At 45.0% G+C, this 18,441-nt stretch overlaps 1 protein-coding gene across 1 annotated transcript in view; it reads right to left on the minus strand.

Annotated features, from left to right (window-relative positions):
* Positions 1-7,136: 7,136 nt before the first annotated feature.
* The window catches only part of ACTN2 (actinin alpha 2), a 67,700-nt gene continuing 56,395 nt past the window's right edge, over positions 7,137-18,441 (minus strand). Inside the window, exons 16-21 of the mRNA XM_080822746.1 lie at positions 16,041-16,175; positions 14,928-15,107; positions 14,170-14,316; positions 12,059-12,124; positions 11,140-11,298; positions 7,137-9,701 (exon numbers count right to left, since the gene is read on the minus strand). Coding sequence (XP_080678872.1) covers positions 9,543-9,701; positions 11,140-11,298; positions 12,059-12,124; positions 14,170-14,316; positions 14,928-15,107; positions 16,041-16,175 — 846 coding nt within the window. The 3' untranslated portion in view covers positions 7,137-9,542. The remainder of the gene's footprint in view (positions 9,702-11,139; positions 11,299-12,058; positions 12,125-14,169; positions 14,317-14,927; positions 15,108-16,040; positions 16,176-18,441) is intronic.

Consider the following 18,441-nt stretch of genomic DNA (forward strand, 5'->3'; position numbering starts at 1 on the left):
GATTTATTGAATGCCTATTTTATGAAAGCGTTGTGATAAGCAGAAGGGATTAAAAGAAATAAGGCATGGTCCCTGACTTTAGAGAACTTGTGGTTGATCTGCTGGGGATTAAGAACTTCCAATTCAGTGATCTTATTGGATACTGGACTTTTAATGAATAACTACCAGACTGCATCGTCAGAGAGGCCTGGTTGTCCCTGATCTCCAGGCTCTAAGTAACCTGTTTCATTTTTAGCCTCGTAATAATATTGAATGTGTACATATGTTAGGACATAAATATAAATATTAAATTAAGTATAGTGTTTAAATCTAGAGTGTTAGGGGCTTTCATACATCTGAAGCAAACAAAGAGTCTGCTTCTTCTATGTTTATCGCTTAAATGAATACTCCAGCAGGCTGGGTATTCATTTCATTTTGCGAATTTTGTACGTATTTCCATTTAATATTTTATCTATTTATTTTTCCCTGAACCGTTCAGTATAGAACATCTCATGCATCGTGCGAAATTGGGTGATTCAGACATCCAGCCCAGTGGGGAGAAAGTGTGGATTTTTGATATCTTGAAGAATGGCTCTTACAGTCTACACTCCGGCGGGAAATGGAATGTGGTCCGACTCAGAATTGCCTAACTTCAAAATTCATCATGGGGTAATGGATAAGAACAGTTCTGGAAGTCTCAAATCCGCTAGCTGGGCAATCAGAGTCACTTAACTATGATGGTCTCAATTTTCTCCAGAATGAGGATAATAGTTGATTCCAGGGGAGCACTGTGAGGAGCAGCTGTGATAATGGGTGTCGCCTTTCTTCTCTGAGACTCATTTCTAGCAAATGAAGGGGTTTGGATGAGATTATCTTTGGGCCATAATTTCCCAAAATCTTGTTTATATCTTTAAATCAGTATTTCCCAAAGCACGTTTCACAAGAGGGTTTTAGGTACGTGACAGAACATTCCTTATTTTAATAGTTATGGCGGCAGACAAGGAAGAGTTGACCAGAAGGCCAGCTCTGTTCAGGGCATATGCCTGAGGCCTGCCGTCAAATTTGCTGGGCCTCACCAAACCTCAGCTTCCAGTCAAGACTCTACCCACAGCCTTCCATGATTATCAAAAGTAAGTGGGGCGATGAATGGTTAGTTTTATGATAACCATTGGGGGGCCATCAGAACAGGAAGAAGAGACAATAAAAACTGAATTTCATAGCAACAGCTTGGTGCCCACAGAGCTCCCCACTGGGATTTGGATGTGTAGATTCCTTCAGCACATGAGCTTCTGGAGGACTCCTAAAGGAGACCCCTCAGCTGGGGAGGAGAGAGAGCTGGGGCTGGTACTGCCATGTAGACCCCACCCCCCTGAGGCCCACTGCAGTGTAAGGAGGGAACAGGCAGTAGCCTTAACACTTGTGGGTGAGGTCTTGGGCTCAGAAACACCGCGGTAGCAAGAGTACAACAGGAGTAGCAGGCCGAGGTGTATGTGGTACAATGTACCAACATAACCAGCATCCCAAACACACTGGGTGATCAGGGACCAAAAAAATAAAATGGCGAGGATTGAGGCAAGGTTGACCAGCAGCCTTTCCCCATGGATGCCACCTGTCAATCTTCTCATAAGAAAGTGACGTCATAACGGAAGATCCTAGCTAATGATAAGACATTTGGCAAGCTTATCGTTCAAGATCCATATCACGTAGTCTCTTTTGATAAAACAAACAGACAATGTTCTCAAAAGAGAACAGAGATTATTATTTGAAAGAGAACAAATGGATGGGTAGGGACAGGAGAAAGACAAAGACCCTTAGCCCCAGAGATAGAAGTATTCTGTGTCAGCAAAACTGCTTACATTCACTCTGATGGGAAAGAGTCAGAACGGCGTTGGATGGTAAAACCGTGTAGAAAAAAGAGGAAAAAAGCATGTGAAAACAAAGAATGTCTGAAAATTGCACTTAAAATTACATGTGGTGGTTGTAAAATGAACAAATGCATGGATGGATTGAATAAACAGATGTGTTGAATTTGGTACAAAATGTTACTATCTTCCATTATTAAATATATATAAAGATGAATTGACAGAAAAAAATGTGGAAAACATTTAGCACAATCTGAAATACCATAACTAGGGCACCTGGGTGGTTCAGTTGGTTAAGTGTCTGTCTTTGGCTCAGGTCATGATCTCAGGGTCCTGGGATGGAGCCCCAGTTGAGACTTCCAGCCCAGTGGGGAGTCTGTTTGTCCCTCTCCCTCTGCACCGCCCCCCCATGCTCATGCATGGGGACTCTCTCTCTCTCAGATAAATAAAATCCTTAAAAATAAATAAAATAAAATACTATAGATATAGCTGTGCAACCAGGTCAGGAAACTGTCAACGTTTCTATTATATTCTTTGGGGTAAAGCTAAGCTGCTAAAACTGAGACCCTAAATACAATGGCTTAAAGCTTATACAGTTGACCCTTGAACAATGTGGTGGTTAAAGGCGCCAACCCTCCACCCCGTGCAGTTGAAAACCTGCTCAGAACTTTTGACTCCCCCCAAATCTCACAACTGATAGCCTACTATTGTCTACTGGAAGCCTTACTGATAAAAGTCGATTAACATGTATTTGTATGTTATATGCATTATGTACTGTATTCTTAGAACAAAGTAAGCCAGAGAAAAGAAAATGTTATTAAGAAAATCATAAGGAAAACACACTTAGAGTACTGTACTCTGTGTGTGTGTGTGTGTATATATATATATATGTATATACATATATTTTATTTTTTTTTTGAGCCCTGCATATAAATGGACCCATGCAGTTCAAGCCGATATGTTTAAGGGTCAAATGTACAAATGAGTTTCTTTCCTTATGGCTGAATTGAGGTGAGCAGCCCATGTCACTGGGGCAAACCTGTCACTCAGGAACCCAGATATCTTCTTGGTGATAGTGTTCTATCCCTCAGATTTAACAGCCGACTGTTGGTGACACCTGCTGTCTTTCTCTTACAGAGTTCTCGTTTAATCCATTAGACCCAGGAAGGGTTGGGGGCAATCACTCATTTCAACACTCTTCTGCCAATATCTCTCTGAAAATAAAATGCTTTTATATTATCATGTGCTTTAATCATATTTTCACCAAAACATTGGAGCTGCAGCTTTAGATAATTGAAAAAATGCAAAATGTCTCCACAGAAACTAATTACAAAATTCAGGCTAAATGATTAACTCCATTGGTCTTACTTCCTGTCATTACAAAAAATAATGATCAGACTTTACTCCTCAATTCAAATAAACTGTTAACACATTTTGAGCAATAGAATAAAAACCATTGAGAGATAAAGGAAGCAACAAATCCTGTAAAAGCAGTTAAGTCAAGATTAAAAGGCTGTGGTGCTAATAGAAATTGTTCACTATGTAAATTTTTCTCATTTACTCATGTAATATAATATGTAGCGACAATTTTAAGTTATTCCTGAAGCAAAGGAGAAGCTAAAAGGAATGATACTCCTTTGGTACATGTCTGTGCATCCATCTCCTGAACTTTGGTGTTTGGAAACAAATACAAATCATGTATAAAATGAAGAAGTAATTCCATGGGGCGCCTGGGTGGCTCAGTGGGTTAAGCCTCTGCCTTCAGCTCAGGTCGTGATCCCAGGGTCCTGGGATCGAGCCCCACATCAGGCTCTCTGCTCAGCACGGAACCTGCTTCTCCCTCTCTGTCTGCCTGCCTCTCTGCCTACTTCTGCCTACTTGTGATTTCTCTCTCTGTCAAATAAATAAATAATAATAAAAAAAAAAAAGAAGTAATTCCATTAATTTTCTTAGACATACTGATCAAACTGTTTCCAAGTATTTAGCGAAAGAGTAAGGATAGACTGGTAGCTAGGATACATTTTTTTTTTTTTTGCTAACATGAAATAGTACATACTAAATATTTTCTAAGATGAAGTAAGTTCAAGACTGCCACTGGAATATTTTAAATACCTGGATAATTATGTTTTTAAATGCCTTTTTGTGTAATACACACCACCACTAAGAGAAGCCGTGTCAACAATGACCACAGGCTTTGTCTAGTGACATTTGCAAACTGTGGTTGCCTCAGAAAGCCTCCCTTGGCTGGTCTATGCTGCTACAGTCCAGTGGTGTTTTTTCCAACCAGCTAACTCCTTCTAAGGATTATTCTCGAGTGTAGCTGGAAAAAATTGCTTGTACTTAAATACAGGACCAAAAAAGCAAATGGGTCCTGTATTTGCTTTGCTCCCCATGAGTGTATCTATATATGTCTTTTTACATTTTGCCAAGTAACTTTTTGTAGTACAAAATTTAGTTCTAAATGAATGTCCAATGGTTAAATGGTTAAAATTACAAAAATTCTAGGGGTGCCTGGGTGGCTCGGTTGGTTAAGTGTCTGCCTTCAGCTCAGGTCACCATCCCAGGGTCCTGGGATGGAGCCCTGTATCGGGACTTGCTGCTCAGCAGGGGATCTGCTTCTCCCTTTCGCCCTGCCTCTCCCCCTCCCCCTGCTCATGCTCTCTCTCTCTAATAAATAAAATGTTTAAAGAAACTACAAAAATTCTAGAAGAATACAGAAAAATTCTTAGTAACCCTATACTTAGCCAAGATTTAACAGGACACATGGAAAAAATCCCAAATTATAAGATAAAACAATAAACTGGATGTCATCAAAATTAAAATTTTGTTCACTAAAGACACTACTCCAAAAATGAAGGGTAAGCCTCAGACTGGGGGCGAACATTCGGATGCTCTGATTTTCCATCACCAATTTCCCCCGTGAGTCATTCATTCTTTTGACAATAATGGAGGAGTGGAAAAGGTGAAAAGTGAAAACAGGCATTACTGCTGCCCCCAATACTTTATAATACATGCATCTGATTTCAGAATGTCCCCACAAGGGCCAGTGTGTTCCATTCCTAGTGCCACAGTTCACCTTCAGCAGAACAATGAATAAGACCGGAAAGGGTAGAAAGTTTCAGGATTGGAAGTGTGGTGACTTGATCAAGGACCCCACTAAGGGATTCAAATAATAGTTCCAATAATCCCTTTGTTTGGAGCCCTGGAGATTTTTTCCTTTTAAGATTTTATTTATTTATTTGACAGAGAGAGAGATCACAAATGGGCAGAGAGGCAGGCAGAGAGAGACGGCGAAGCAGGTCCCTGCTGAGCAGAGAGAGCCCGATGCGGGGCTCGATCCCAGGACCCCAAGATCATGACCTGAGCTGAAGGCAGAGGCTTAACCCACTGAGCCACCCAGGTGCCCCAGAGCCCTGGACATTTTTATAGCCTAGGTCAGTGTACCTCAGATTTAGAATGGGTGAAGGGTGTGCTCTTCTTGAGAGAAGTGGGGGAAGGGTGGTCCTACAAGCAAAAGTGACAAAGGAGATCCTGTGGCGTTAGGAGGGAGTGCATCCGGGAAGCCGAAGATCCAGAAATGTGTTTAAAGCGCCCATTTCCACGAAGCGCTTGGACATCTCCATGTGCATGGGTCTGCCTGCTGGAAGTCCACTGCTCTAACTCACTCATCAGTTCGAATTCTTTCCTGACCATCTCCAGCCCAGCCATGGGCCTGATGATTTCCATCTGTTCTCCTTCCTGTGCATGCTAGTCAATCACCCTCAAATCCCCATGAGCATGCAAACCTGTTCATTCAATGCTCACTACCCACTCCAGGCCGGGTCCTGTGCTCACGGATGCCCGGGTAAGACACGTCCTTGCCCTCGCCGTCTCAGCACAGCACTACCCCAGGGCAGTGCGTGAGACCGTCCAAGCAGGAGCCAAGAACAAGGTCTGGAAGTAGAGGAGATGGATGTTGTGAAGATTGGACTAGTCTAGGGAAGGCCTCCCAAAGGAGGAGACAGGCCTGGAGGGATGACGGATTTGCCCCCACCGGAGAAGAGCAAAGAACCTTGTCCAACATCTGAAACACTCAACCGAGTCAGTTGTTAGAAAGAAGGACATTTGGGAAATAATGCTTGGGGATATCCGGGTGTATCTGAGGTGTATGTGGGAAACGTTGCCGGAGAGAAGGCTGGTTCCCTACGGGCACTCACTGTTATTCATGCATGGATTTCCTCGTATATGTCTGCAGATCCCATTGGCAACAGTCCCGGAGCAGACCACGGAGTCTGAGGCTCAGAAAAAGCCGGGGCGCTCAGCCTCAACTGTACACTAGATGGATGGACGGGAATGACTAGTACCGTTGACTGGCTTCTCCCACCTCCATTGCAATAAAATATCCTGATCTAACTGATCTCCGGTGGGGTCCAGGCCTCCGTAAGGCAATTTTGATGAGGGAGGCGATTTTGATGAGGGCTAACAATCTTGGCTTTGGGCATGGGTCACCTAGGTAATTTTGAAACTATACACAAATGCAGACTGAAACACCATCCCATTGTTCACACTGAGTATTCAAAAACTCGTTTTCTCTTTACAGGTAGTTTACACAGCTCATCTTTCTCCATCTCGGGTATCTTGTCCCGTAGAGACACGTCGTACCTTGGGTAGAGGTTCCCACTGACGACTTACAACCCTCTCCAAGCTCCCAGTTTCAGAACAATGATGATCTTTCAGTTTCTCAAGTATGGAGTTATTAATGAATGCATAAGGGAAACAAAACCTGTCTCCTTCTCTGCTAGTTCCATTGGACACATGAAAATGCCCCAGACGGGACAGTTTAACCACTGCCCAGGCTGCTGGGTATTTAACAAAGCTCAAGGACACAGCTGGGCACGCTCAATGCCTTCTTGTCAAATAATCCATTGAAAAGGGGGGTGAATTTTTGTCAGCTTCTGGTAACCATTAGCAGCTTCACCTCCAAGTTTTTAACTTTGTGTCGTGTAGATTTGTGTCCTTTCACTCAAGAGCCAGAGGAAGCTCATTTCTAGTCTCTTCATTCAAGAACATACACTGAGTCATGTACACGGCAAGAGAGACTACTAAGCCAAATGCACCTGTCTCAAACTAAGTCCTTGCCTGACACTTCTAGGTCACTGACTGGGTGGTGCCGGAATTTGATCATTCATATTTGTCCTGTTTACCTTCCCAGTAAGAGCCTCTCTAATTCTTTTAGTTTTTATTCTGCCAATCCTTTCCGTTTCCTCTAATCCAGTGGTTTTCATCATTCTTTCTCTTTTTTAAGATTTCATTTTTAAGTAACCTCTACACCCAACACGGGGCTCGAACTCATGACCGAAACGAACTTCCAGAGTTGCAGGCTCTACTGACTGAGCCAGCCAGGAGCCCCTAATCCAGCAGTTTTCAATTAGGGGCTATTAGACTCCTCTGTGGAGCTTTTAAAAAAATTCAGATGTCCAGGTCTTAACCTAGACCTTCTGGCACTGTCAAGAACACCTACTGTGCTTTCTGAGACGAGCTCCTCGGTAAAAATTCCTTCCTAATCCATTTAGTTTCCCCGTGCACTCATCACTCGTCTCTAACTGGGTCAACCTTAAATCCACCCTCCTCCCCACAAGCCCATCTCTGATTCTTCAAAGCGGACAAATACTAACACCTTTGAGAGTTTTAAAATATGACGGAAATTTTAAGTGATGAAGACTATGGTTAACCAAAGAAACTGGTTATTGTTTGGAATAATAAAATACAGGAATTCTTTTTCTTTTACAAATGAAGTTTAATGGATAATTCGGCTTCAGGAATAAAAATAACTTTCTAAAATGAGAGTATAAACATGTTTATTAAGTGTTTTTCAGAGTTCACTTTTCTTCGTTTATTTGCATATAGTGCTGATCCATTCTCTTGCCTGAATGTTGTAAAGAAATTTAGAGCTTAGGTAGATGAGCTAACTATTCCCATCCTAAAACACCACATATCTCCCTAGTTGCCTCAAAGGCAGAAGGACTTTCTACTTTTCCCGTAACGTTTATGGCTGGAATATAGCACCTGCTTGAAATAAAATAGGGAGTCAGAGTTCACTCTAACCATGACCCCAGAAGTGTCTGGCATTAAACTCATGGACTCGGTTATTTCAGGAATTCGCCAACTACCATCTCCTTCATAAAATGAAGCACATTAAATTAAACTTATAAAGGTTGACGGTTCTAAAGGGGCCAGTGTAGTCAAAGCCATTATGAATGGAAGATATCACATTTCTGTTGCTGGAAGTCTATAACAATATGAGGAAACAGACTGTAGGTAAGAAGAACATTTACTGCCTTTTCTAGTAACACTTTAACTGCTGTTTGCAACTGTTTTTGTTTGTTTCGAATTCCTGTCCTGATCACTGAGGGCGAAGATAGAAAAAGAATTCCTGCTTTATTCTCTACAAGCTGTCAACAAGATGGAAGAACGGAGGGAGCGGTTACAGTCTACGGCAGCAGGAGCAGAAAAATGAATGAACATTGACAAGACTTAGAGGATGCTGGGAGCACACAGGATGTCCTCCGCGATGAGGCTTCAGATGCGGACAGAGCCAGACTCAGACGTGTCGGGGTTCACAGCCAGTCACAGCGCGAACGCACCCCACATGCTAGCAAAAACATCTAGTAAGTCCTACTACATGAAATGAGTTAGGAAATGAATTAGGAAAGAACTTACCTCTGCCCCTGCTGAGAATTAAGCCTTTCCTACTGTTTCCTATGAACTCCTTCTCCTTACCAGGTCACAAACCACAGGCAGAAAGAAGTTCTTCCTGGAGAACTATAAGGGTCCCAGTTTCTGACCTGACCCTTCTCAGAACTGCCGCTACAGACACTTGTTTATATGAAAACAGAGCACGTGATAACAGAGAACCTGAGCTAACAAGCTCTAGAGAAAACACAGAGACCTGGAATCAATAAACAATCCTAAAAAACTGATTTTATCTAGTGCTTTTATCTTCCTCACTGGCAATGAAGCTGACTTTCCTATTTCCTCAGGAGGTCCCTACTCTGGAGGATAAATAAGGCATTGAAACCCACTAACTGACTACATAATCCTAAATGATAGATGACTCATTCATTCATTCATTCATTCATCTCCGCTTAAAAAGTTTCCAGGACTAAAGACCTTTCGGGTACTTGGTTTTTATTCCCTGGACAATACTAAATTCAAATATACCTAATTTTTGGATAAGCAAGAAAGTAAAACACTAATATCCCCAACATAGCATGCTAGGGATAATCACATCAACATATCAAACATGAAGAATATTTTTAAAGTATCAAACGTTTAGCAAATTAGTGATTTTTTCCCCTATTCTTGAATCTTGGGTATTTTGCAATTTTCCCATTTTTTTACTTTTCTTCCATCCCTAGAGCTAATTTCACACTACCTGAGTAATCCGCTGTTTTATCAAAGAAACAAACGAAAACCTGCTTATCTCTGTGTACTCACCTACAAATCCAAAAACAGAGAAACCTACTTATGAAACACATGACCCCGTGCACAATTGGAGAAATTTCCTTTCGGCCGTGTCACACTGCTGGCAAACTATAGAGCTGTCAACTATTTTCTCTCTCTCTCTTAACTTAATAACACTTGTCAAAGGTTCCAGGAAACCAACTGTGACTTCAGCTTTTATTGCGTTCTGAGGGGATCAGTGGATACAGAGCCCCGGCATCACAGATCACTCTCCCCGTACAGGGCAGAGGAGAAGGCGGTGTAATCCAGGGCGCCGGGCACGCTGCCCGGGCCTGAGTAGGCGGGCATCCTCTTGATGCAGTACTGGGCCTGATCCGGGGGCAGCTCTCGGCGCAGCTCCTCCGCCAGGATGTACGGCTGGGAAAGACACACACGAGGGTTTGTAAGCTCAACTGCAGACCACGTGGCAATATACGTGGTTTTCATACTTACACATGGCTTGCGTTTGTTTAGTCTAAATAAAGGGGGACAGGCAGGGGGTCCAACGGGCATGGGAGCCGAGGACCCACACAAGGCTGCGTTTCCCTGCTAAGAGCCAAGCTGCAAGGTGATTGCTCTTGGAGCCCACGGGACATTTAATGGGCTTCATAAAGGCAGAGGGAGGACCAGCATCTGTATTTCTCAAACTGAGCCACCATGCAAGTAAAAAACACTATGACCTAAGAATCATACTGGAAAGATAAAGGGATAGTTGGTTTATACCATATGCTGATGAGAATGTGGGGACAGTTAACATGATCAACTTTTTTTTTTTAATGTATGTAATACATGTTTTTAGAAAATGGAGTCGTTTTTCTACTCAGTTTATTAAAAAGCTAATTTTGCCACTGGAGAAAACCTCTCTCTAAAGCAAAATAAAATTGACATTTAATAATGGGATGTATGTGTTTTCTTAAAGGTCAAATGTCCAAGAGGAAACGGGCTAATTTTAATAAAACAGACTGGCTAGGTAAGAGGCAAAATAAATAAATAGCAAATATGCGTAACTTACAGTACGGGTTTTGGGGGGGATGGGTGAGTTAGATGAGTTTTGATTTATTACCTCCTCATCCGATGGGCTCTCTCCCTCTACCCACATCCTCAGGACATGGGATTAATTTTAAAACAAACGTTATTGTTGTCAGGATATCTTGTCTGATGTTTAAGGTAATAAACATGGCTCTGATGTTTTCACATGCTAAATTCCTCCTCCCTCTCAGCCAGAACACAGAGTAAAGGAAACCTATTCCACACTTAATTTATACCTACTAAGATATTGTTATTGTTCAGGGAATGAGAGTCAAAAATTCTGAACTTTCCATTAAACTCCTACTTAATTTCTAGGCTATAGGTAATGCAAAGCTTGCCAATAGTTTAAAGGACTGAATGGCTATATTTAACTTGGCCTCCAGGGTCGGGCCTAAAGTCAGGGTCACCGATCCTTAAGAAAAGGTTCCCAGTTTCACAGTATCTGAATTGTGCAGTTTCTTCTTTCTGAGTCATATCTCCTGACCCAGAATGTAAAATGGAGTTTACCCAGTGAAACATACACAAAAAACTCTATAAAATATGCACTGGGTTCCTTCTGTCAAACTCCCTGAGAGGCCCACACAAATGCTGGGAACAGAATGTCTATGTTTTCTCTGTTCTGTGGGGGCCATTGTTAGGTTGACTTGCAGCTTTCTGAATTCGATGCTGACATGGTTCAAAATACACTAATATCGAAGTGGCTTTAACTTGGCAACGCTGTTTCCTGCTTTACTAGAACAATGCCATGAGCTCCCACAAAAGCAGAAGGAGATCTGTCACTGCAGACCTTATCAGAAGCCAGGATCCGGAAGGAGGCAATGACCTGCTCGGCGGTGTCAGTGTCGGCCGTCTCTCTCGTCATGAAGTCGATGAAGGACTGGAAGGTGACGGTGCCTTGTCCGTTGGGATCCACCAGGGTCATGATGCGTGCAAATTCAGCTTCGCCCTGAGGCAAGGTTGCAAAGAAACAGGTATTTCAGCGGGACACAATCCTCAACAGCGCCATTCTCCCGTCCTTTCACTCCTGACATGCAAATTCCTCATGGTTTGAGCACTCAAACATTCCCTGCATTTCCCTTCAGTCTTTGGAACAGATTCCCCAGAGAAGTAACTTAAGTTTACTGCCATCAAATGATGTTACAAGTTGCTGTAATGTCAAGCCAGAAGCTCCCAGATGTCTGAATTCCTTCCTCTCTCTGTCCTTGTAGCCCTCAGGCCTGAATGGACTTCTGGGAGAGGAACTAAGAGAGCAAGGGAGCTGGGCCTTTCCTCTGACCACAACCAACTGCTAAGTAGAAGGCAGTTCAGAACATGGCCCTCATAATTTTTATTTTAAGGGTCTGAAAAGAATCAAAGCAGCTCATGTTCAAATACACATTAGAGTTAGAGGGAAAAGAACTTGGAAAATCATCAGGCTACCAAAAGCCATTGAGGTGTATACACTCTGTATGAGGGAACTACAGTTTGCAATAAAGTTGTCTTAAAAAGTTCATGTTTCCTTCCTTCACTAGGAAAAATAAAAATCTGACTGATTATGAATAACAATATATATTATGTTCTGGTTCTGTGAAATGATTTTTATACAGCAGCAAGCAAACCTTCGGAAAGATCACCCTATACAATGAAAGTGAACCGATCCCACATGTGCGATCACACATTGGCTAAGAAAATAGCCAATCCTTGTAAAATGTTAACTTTTGTCTTACCAAATCATAACCCATGGAAATCAAGCAGGCTCTGAAATCCTCGTGATCCATCAGGCCGTTCTTCCTCTGCCGACAAATATAAAGAACAGAGACTTGGAAAATTAGGGACAAAGCAAACAAGTGAAGTGAACAGGACAGAATCTGGTAAGAGAAAGGCCCCGTGGAGCCTTGCCGAGGAGATGGGAAAGGCCACCCCCGACTTATAAGGGGATGGAACCAACACAAGGATATTAGGAAATAGTTTCTTAGAAGGGAAGGAGGAGTAGGGGGGATAACCACCAGGCAAAAGTGATAGGAGACTACACATTCATGACAACCACAGGAAAAAACCACCCAGAGCCAGAATGACCCAGTCGGGAACCAACTACTGCCATGTACGGATGACACAGCCCCAAGTGCTCCGAGAAACCATCATGCTCTCGTGGCCCCAAGGGGTCCTCACTTGTGGAGGTCCCCCTTAACAACAGCACTCCTAGAACTCAGGCTCAGGGACCCCACAAGCACTCCCAGGCCCGTGGGCCAGGATGGCGTGACCCCTCCAGGCATCACGGCCTCCCCCCACAAACACCACAGGGGTCTGCCCAGAGCAGCAAGCAGGAAGGCCCACACAGATGACAGCTACCACAGCTGAGAAAAGGCCACGTCAGAACAAACGGCAACCCCAACTCTCCAGAAACCGAGGCATCAACACAAAACCCCAGACGCAAGGGATGTGCACGCTGTGCTAAGACCCTCTGGTCACTTCCTCTCCCCACCTCCGACCCTCGGGTCGACCTTGCTAAGGCAGCCAACAGCCACAGTGGGTCGTGGGAGGTCTCCACTCTGAAAGCTCCAGTAAGAGCCCCTCAGGGCACGTCTGCTGTGCCCTCTGCCATTCACACCCTCACTATTCAATAGAAGATGACTCGAAATGAATCCGCATCCCTGACACCTGTCTCCACGACCTCAAGCACACTTCATTTCCCCCCCCCAAACATATACTGCTTAATATTTAAATGCATTTTTTTTTAACTTGGCAGGTTCTGCGTTGTCCTCCTCTACAATCTCATTGTCTTGGATTCAAATAGCTGTGCCCATTCTTGATGACACCTCGGGCCCCCAACAGAGGTCTATAATCTGAATTCTCTATCGGGTCTGAACCTGGCTGCGTAGCCCAGAGACTTGTTTTTTAGATTGTGGGGGGCAGTGAGGAGGGGCAGAGAATCTCAAGCAGGCTCCATGCCCAGCACAAGCCTGACACAGGGCTCGATCTCACGACCTGAGATCATGACGTGAGCTGAAACTGAGAGTCGGCACTCAACCCACAGAACCACCCAGGCTCCCTGCCCAGAGGCATGTTGAGAACTGTTTACTGATGACTATAAACCATAACCAGCCGTCCCATACAGAGTAATGAAATACCCTTTTCTAGGGATCTTTAGCAAATGATATGTGGCCTTAGAAGTCACTTTTAGCCATATGATAAGCAAACTGGGAATTTTCGTATAAAGGATTGGTTTTACTCAATGTGATTCAAATCAAAATCCCAGGAAGTATTTTACACTTGATCTTAGCCAAAAGGCTGAGAAGCGATCCCCCAGGAAGTATTTTAAAAGCAGCACCTTTTTATATATATGCCTTTATCAAAAAAACGGTCATCATTCCATTGGTGCATTTTCCTTAAAACCTGTCATGAGTCCATTTTATTAATTAAAAAAAATAGGTTTTGTATGTCAAAAGAGTAGGTTAAGTTTTCATTGGCGGTTTCACCTAAATACTTGGGAAATGTACCTCAGGGTTTCATATTTAAATCCTTAGAAAAGATCTAAGTCCAACAACCACACTGCATCTGGGACAGACTTTTCCTTCGAACAAATCTGGCTTTGCCATCGACTACAAAGGCACCCATCGGGCCACCTGCAGAAAGCCGCCCGCAAACCTCCAGCTCGAGTCCTGGGGCACAACATCAGGGCCTAGCACTGTGTTTGGTGGCGGTTTCCCTTGGCGTTCATCATCCTGTTTCCCTGTAACGTTCACAGGGCAATAAGACTTGCGCTAAGAGCATGAATAGGATTTCCAGTGCATTTTCACATCCCCAGTGCTGCCTTCCGAGCAAGTCGGGGGAGACGTACCCGGTCGAAGTGGTTGAAGGAGGCCCTGAACTCATTCATCTGCTCCTGAGTGATGCCCTTCGCGTCTCTCGTCAGGATCTGGGTCTCCACCTCATTGATGGTTCTGGCGATGGTTGTCAGCAGCACCTCCCACCCGACACGAATGTGCTACCGGAGGGAAAGGGAAACGGTCAGCTCTGGGTCCATCCGGCCCATCCATCTTGCCCTCTTGGTTTTCCTAACCGGAGGGCTTAGACCCAGAGGGAGGTAAGTAAGAAGTAAGGCTTACCCAACTCTATTATTATCTGCATTTTTCTCATTCTAATTTTTTACTCTTCCTAAGATTTTGTAGTAGGAAGCGCTCAGGGTTCTAACAGCGGGAAGCGGCACTTTCTAAATAAAATGCACAATGGAGAGTCTATCTGTCGCTCAAAATAGCTTTCCGTTTACCAACTAGCAGGATGGGCCCAGGGTTACACCTGCTGGCTCCCAGGGGAGCAAACGGGGCCAGACTGGTAGAACCAGGAACCTTTAGTTACTCTCCAAGTAGCGCAATGGCTTCACCGTTTTGCTAACGAGGACAAGGATGGTGAAAACCAACACTTCCACAGCTCCTGAAACAGTTCACGGAGCTTTTCCACATGGAGGGACAGGGAAGGCTTGAAGATCCCTCACTTCCACAGGGAAGCACCTCCCACCGGAACAGAGACAAGTGGGGGGGGCACCCCGAGAGGCGGTGACACGGTCACAACGGGACGCAAAGCCTCAAGCCCGTGTACCTCCATGGTGTAGTTGGTGTGCTTGTTGTCGAAGACCAGCGCCTCCTGGATGAGCTGATGGTCTCCCTCCAGCTTGTCGATGTTGTTCTTATAGTTGATGATGTTGTGCTCGTACTGCTTCAGCTGGTTCATCTGGTCTTCCAGGGCCCCCGTGATCTGGACGGAGCTGCGGGCAATCTCCTGACGGGGCAAGCAGAGGGAGGCAAACCGGTGAGCCGGCCTCTGGGGCCGCCGTGTGCGAGTCGGGATCCGCAGATCGGCCGCCGAGGCCACGCCCGCGTGCGGCAGCCGCCAGAGTCCCCAGATTTTCTGCAGGGTGGTGGGAAACAGCAGTCCCATGGCGGGACAGCAGCTCTAGCTCTAGTTCATCTAGGTGGGGTGGCGGCGGGGTGGGGGAGGTGGGAATCAACCGAGATCCAAAATCGCAAAGCAAGAAGAGGGGTAAGAGAGGAGTCGTTTCTTCTTTGGCTGCGGATGGAAGCTCCCTGGGGTCAGAGCTGCCCTGTTCTGGAGGAGGCTGGGGGGGTCCTGCAGGAGAGAAGCTGCCCGACAGACTGAAGACCACTGGAGGGTCAAAAGAACTCCATATTTCTACAGCTTCTCCCGTTAGGGAAAAAGGTAACATTTTAGCACCAAAAGGGAGGTTGGGAGAAACACAAGAAGGGCAACAGGTATCTCGTGGCTGTTCTCAGTGATAAAATGAACCCAGAAATCAATGCCATTCCAGGATCACTTTTCCTTAAATGTTCTGAAAATGCAAAGCATTTGTGACTCTTCCCATGTCCTCCTTAGGGACGGAGGGTTTAAAATCTAGGTCCCACAGAGACTAAACACCAAGAAAGAGCCCCGACATCCTTTTTAATGTCCAAATGAACAGACGGCAGCAAGAACGGCCTCATCGCTATTTTCGGTGGGGCCCCCACGCACCGCACTGAGGCCTGCAGGCTACACGAGCTCAGGGGCCCAAAGGAGTAAAGCCTGGTGCGACATGAAGGGCCCCCACAGCACCGAGCGGGACGACAAGCAGATAAGCAGAAGAGGTGTCACTGTTAGGTCAACACAGGGGCTCGTTTCAAGGGCTGCAAGAAGCTCTTTGGAAAGGCGCCACCCTACCTCCATCTTGTTCTGGATCCACGGCCCGATGGCGTTGGCCTGTGCGGCAAACTGGCGCCGCAGACGCTCATTGGCATGCTGGCGGGCCAGCTCCTCCTGCAGGGACTGATCCCGGATGGGCACAAGCTGCTTCACCTGTCAGGGACCAAGGGCACAGGGATTAGGGGCCAGCCTGCATCCTGTAGGGGTGTGACCAAGATTTGTGTCTACGGTCCAAAGTGTAGGGGTGGGAACGGAGGGAGGGTGGGGGGAAGGGGAAGTAGGGAGACCGGGTGCCCCTGCTACAGGAACTAAGGGAGAGCTGGGTCTAGTCCTGGCAGCCACGCAGTGGAAAGACGGAGTGTGTCTGTATTACAGACAAGGAGGTCCCTGCAGCCAGGAGTGGGGTGGGGTGGGGGGGATGGGGAGGTGTTTCAGGGGCCCAGTCCAAAGCGCAGAGGATTTGCGAACTTGAGTGAGGGAAAGCTGACATCTTTATCTTCATGCTCTCTAACTGAAAGTTAGCATTTCCTTCGATTATGAATGTGGGCAGCAAATCCAGTCATATTTAGCCGTGCTGCGACTAGATCACAGTAAAAATCACAGACAGTCTCATGTAACAGGAGTTACTGCCTGCCTCTCAAAATAGCATGCACACTCATCCCTGCTTTGAAATGACCAGATCTGCTGCTAGACCTGGTTTAAAATGTGTCTGTGCAGGAGCACAGCCATTACCATACGGCAGCTTTTAAAAAACATTTTAATGGCTATATTTTAACATCATTTGTTTCTGTTGCCACCTTAAACGTTTTTAGGAATTTATAAATACAGTTATCTGAAGGGACCCACGGGCTCCCCCAGACTGCCGGAAGGATCCAAGACACAAAAAAGTTAAGGATCCCTGCTTAGGTTCTGAGTTCAACTCCTATCTAACATGGGATCACAGGACAGCGTTGCACCAGCCTACACCTCTCTCATTCCGTTTGTACCCTGTGATTTACAGTTTCATGCCCTGCCTGAGTTCCCTTTGAATCCACAGACAAAGAAACTATTCCAAACCTCTTTTTTGCGTTTTCTGCAAAACTGCTCCTACAGACGTCATTGTTCATAATGTCCCTTTCACAAAAATCCACGTGCCCACACTACTCTTCAACTTCATGCTGGGAGAAATGTTTGTCCCACTTTAAGAAAGGACCCATTTCCCTTTTCTTCAGGAGGAAGACTTAGCTCAACATGTTTGTTTCCACAACGGCTGTCAGAAGGCCTGAGCTAAGTCTGAAGTTCAAATGCAGTCCGTCGGTCCTGACTCTCAGAAACCCTCTCTCCTCCCCAGACCTGGTCTTCTGCCCTTCTGCACTGTTGATAACTGAACAATTGTTGCGCGTGAGTTTTCACAGCAAGCCACCTCAGATCCACCTGGTGGACTGACTACTGAGGGACTCTGTAGTAGCATTTAGAGATAACTGTGCTCAAATTCAAGCCATGAGGATAAATTTTTTCTTAAGGACGAGACAAAAAACGCTCAAATGATCCCATGTGGACTATAATTAAATCTGTGGACAGTTTCCCAAAATCTAAAACGCAGCACGTCAGCAGGAGTCCTTGAGTTCCCCTGTTTTCTAGGCAATTTTTCTGCATTTAAAATTCACACACATTTGGAAAGTGTCTTATCCCATATTCTAAAAATTCTTTAATGGAGTACGTACTATAGACAGGCTTGAGCACCAAATTTTCAGTGGGAGTTTTAAAAATAGTTTCCCTTATGGTATTAGTCTCATAACCTCTACTGATTTTGCCAACATTTTATAAGATCTTCCTTAAGGAAAAATATTTCTACTTATTTTTTTTTTTTTTTTTAGATTTTATTTACTTGTCAGAGAGAGAGGGAAAGAGCCCAAGCAGGGAGAGGGGCAAAGGGAGAAGCAGTCTCCCTGCTTAGCAAGGAGCCTGATGTGGGACTCCATCCCAGGACCCTGGGATCATGACCTGAGCCAAAGGCAGCTACTTAACCGACTGAGCCACCCAAATGTCCCTCTACTTTCTCTCCTTACAGATCAGAGGCTGCCCAGTGGCACTTAAGAGTCTAACATATTTCATCTGTTAAAAACAAGACAACAGTCTCCCGATGGAGACGCTCAGGCTAAGTCCCATGTCACCTACCCAAGACTCAGTTCCAGTTCCCATTCACCCAGGAATGCAATCAACAGTCAGTCGCCCGATCAGCGCATTGAGATAACCTGCCTGACAGAGACCTGCCACCCCCTGAAGGAAAGCAGCCTCGCAATAACCAACTGGATTTGTTTGCCTAGTATGACTTCCTCGCTCCCGCTCCCCTCTGCCCATGAAAGTCTCTCGTGTTGTACCACACCTCAGAGCTCCCTTCTATCTGCTCCATGAGAGGTTTCCGATTCCAACGCTGTGA

This window comes from Martes martes (genome assembly GCF_963455335.1).
Source record: "Martes martes genome assembly, chromosome: 14".
Lineage (NCBI taxonomy): Eukaryota > Metazoa > Chordata > Mammalia > Carnivora > Mustelidae > Martes > Martes martes.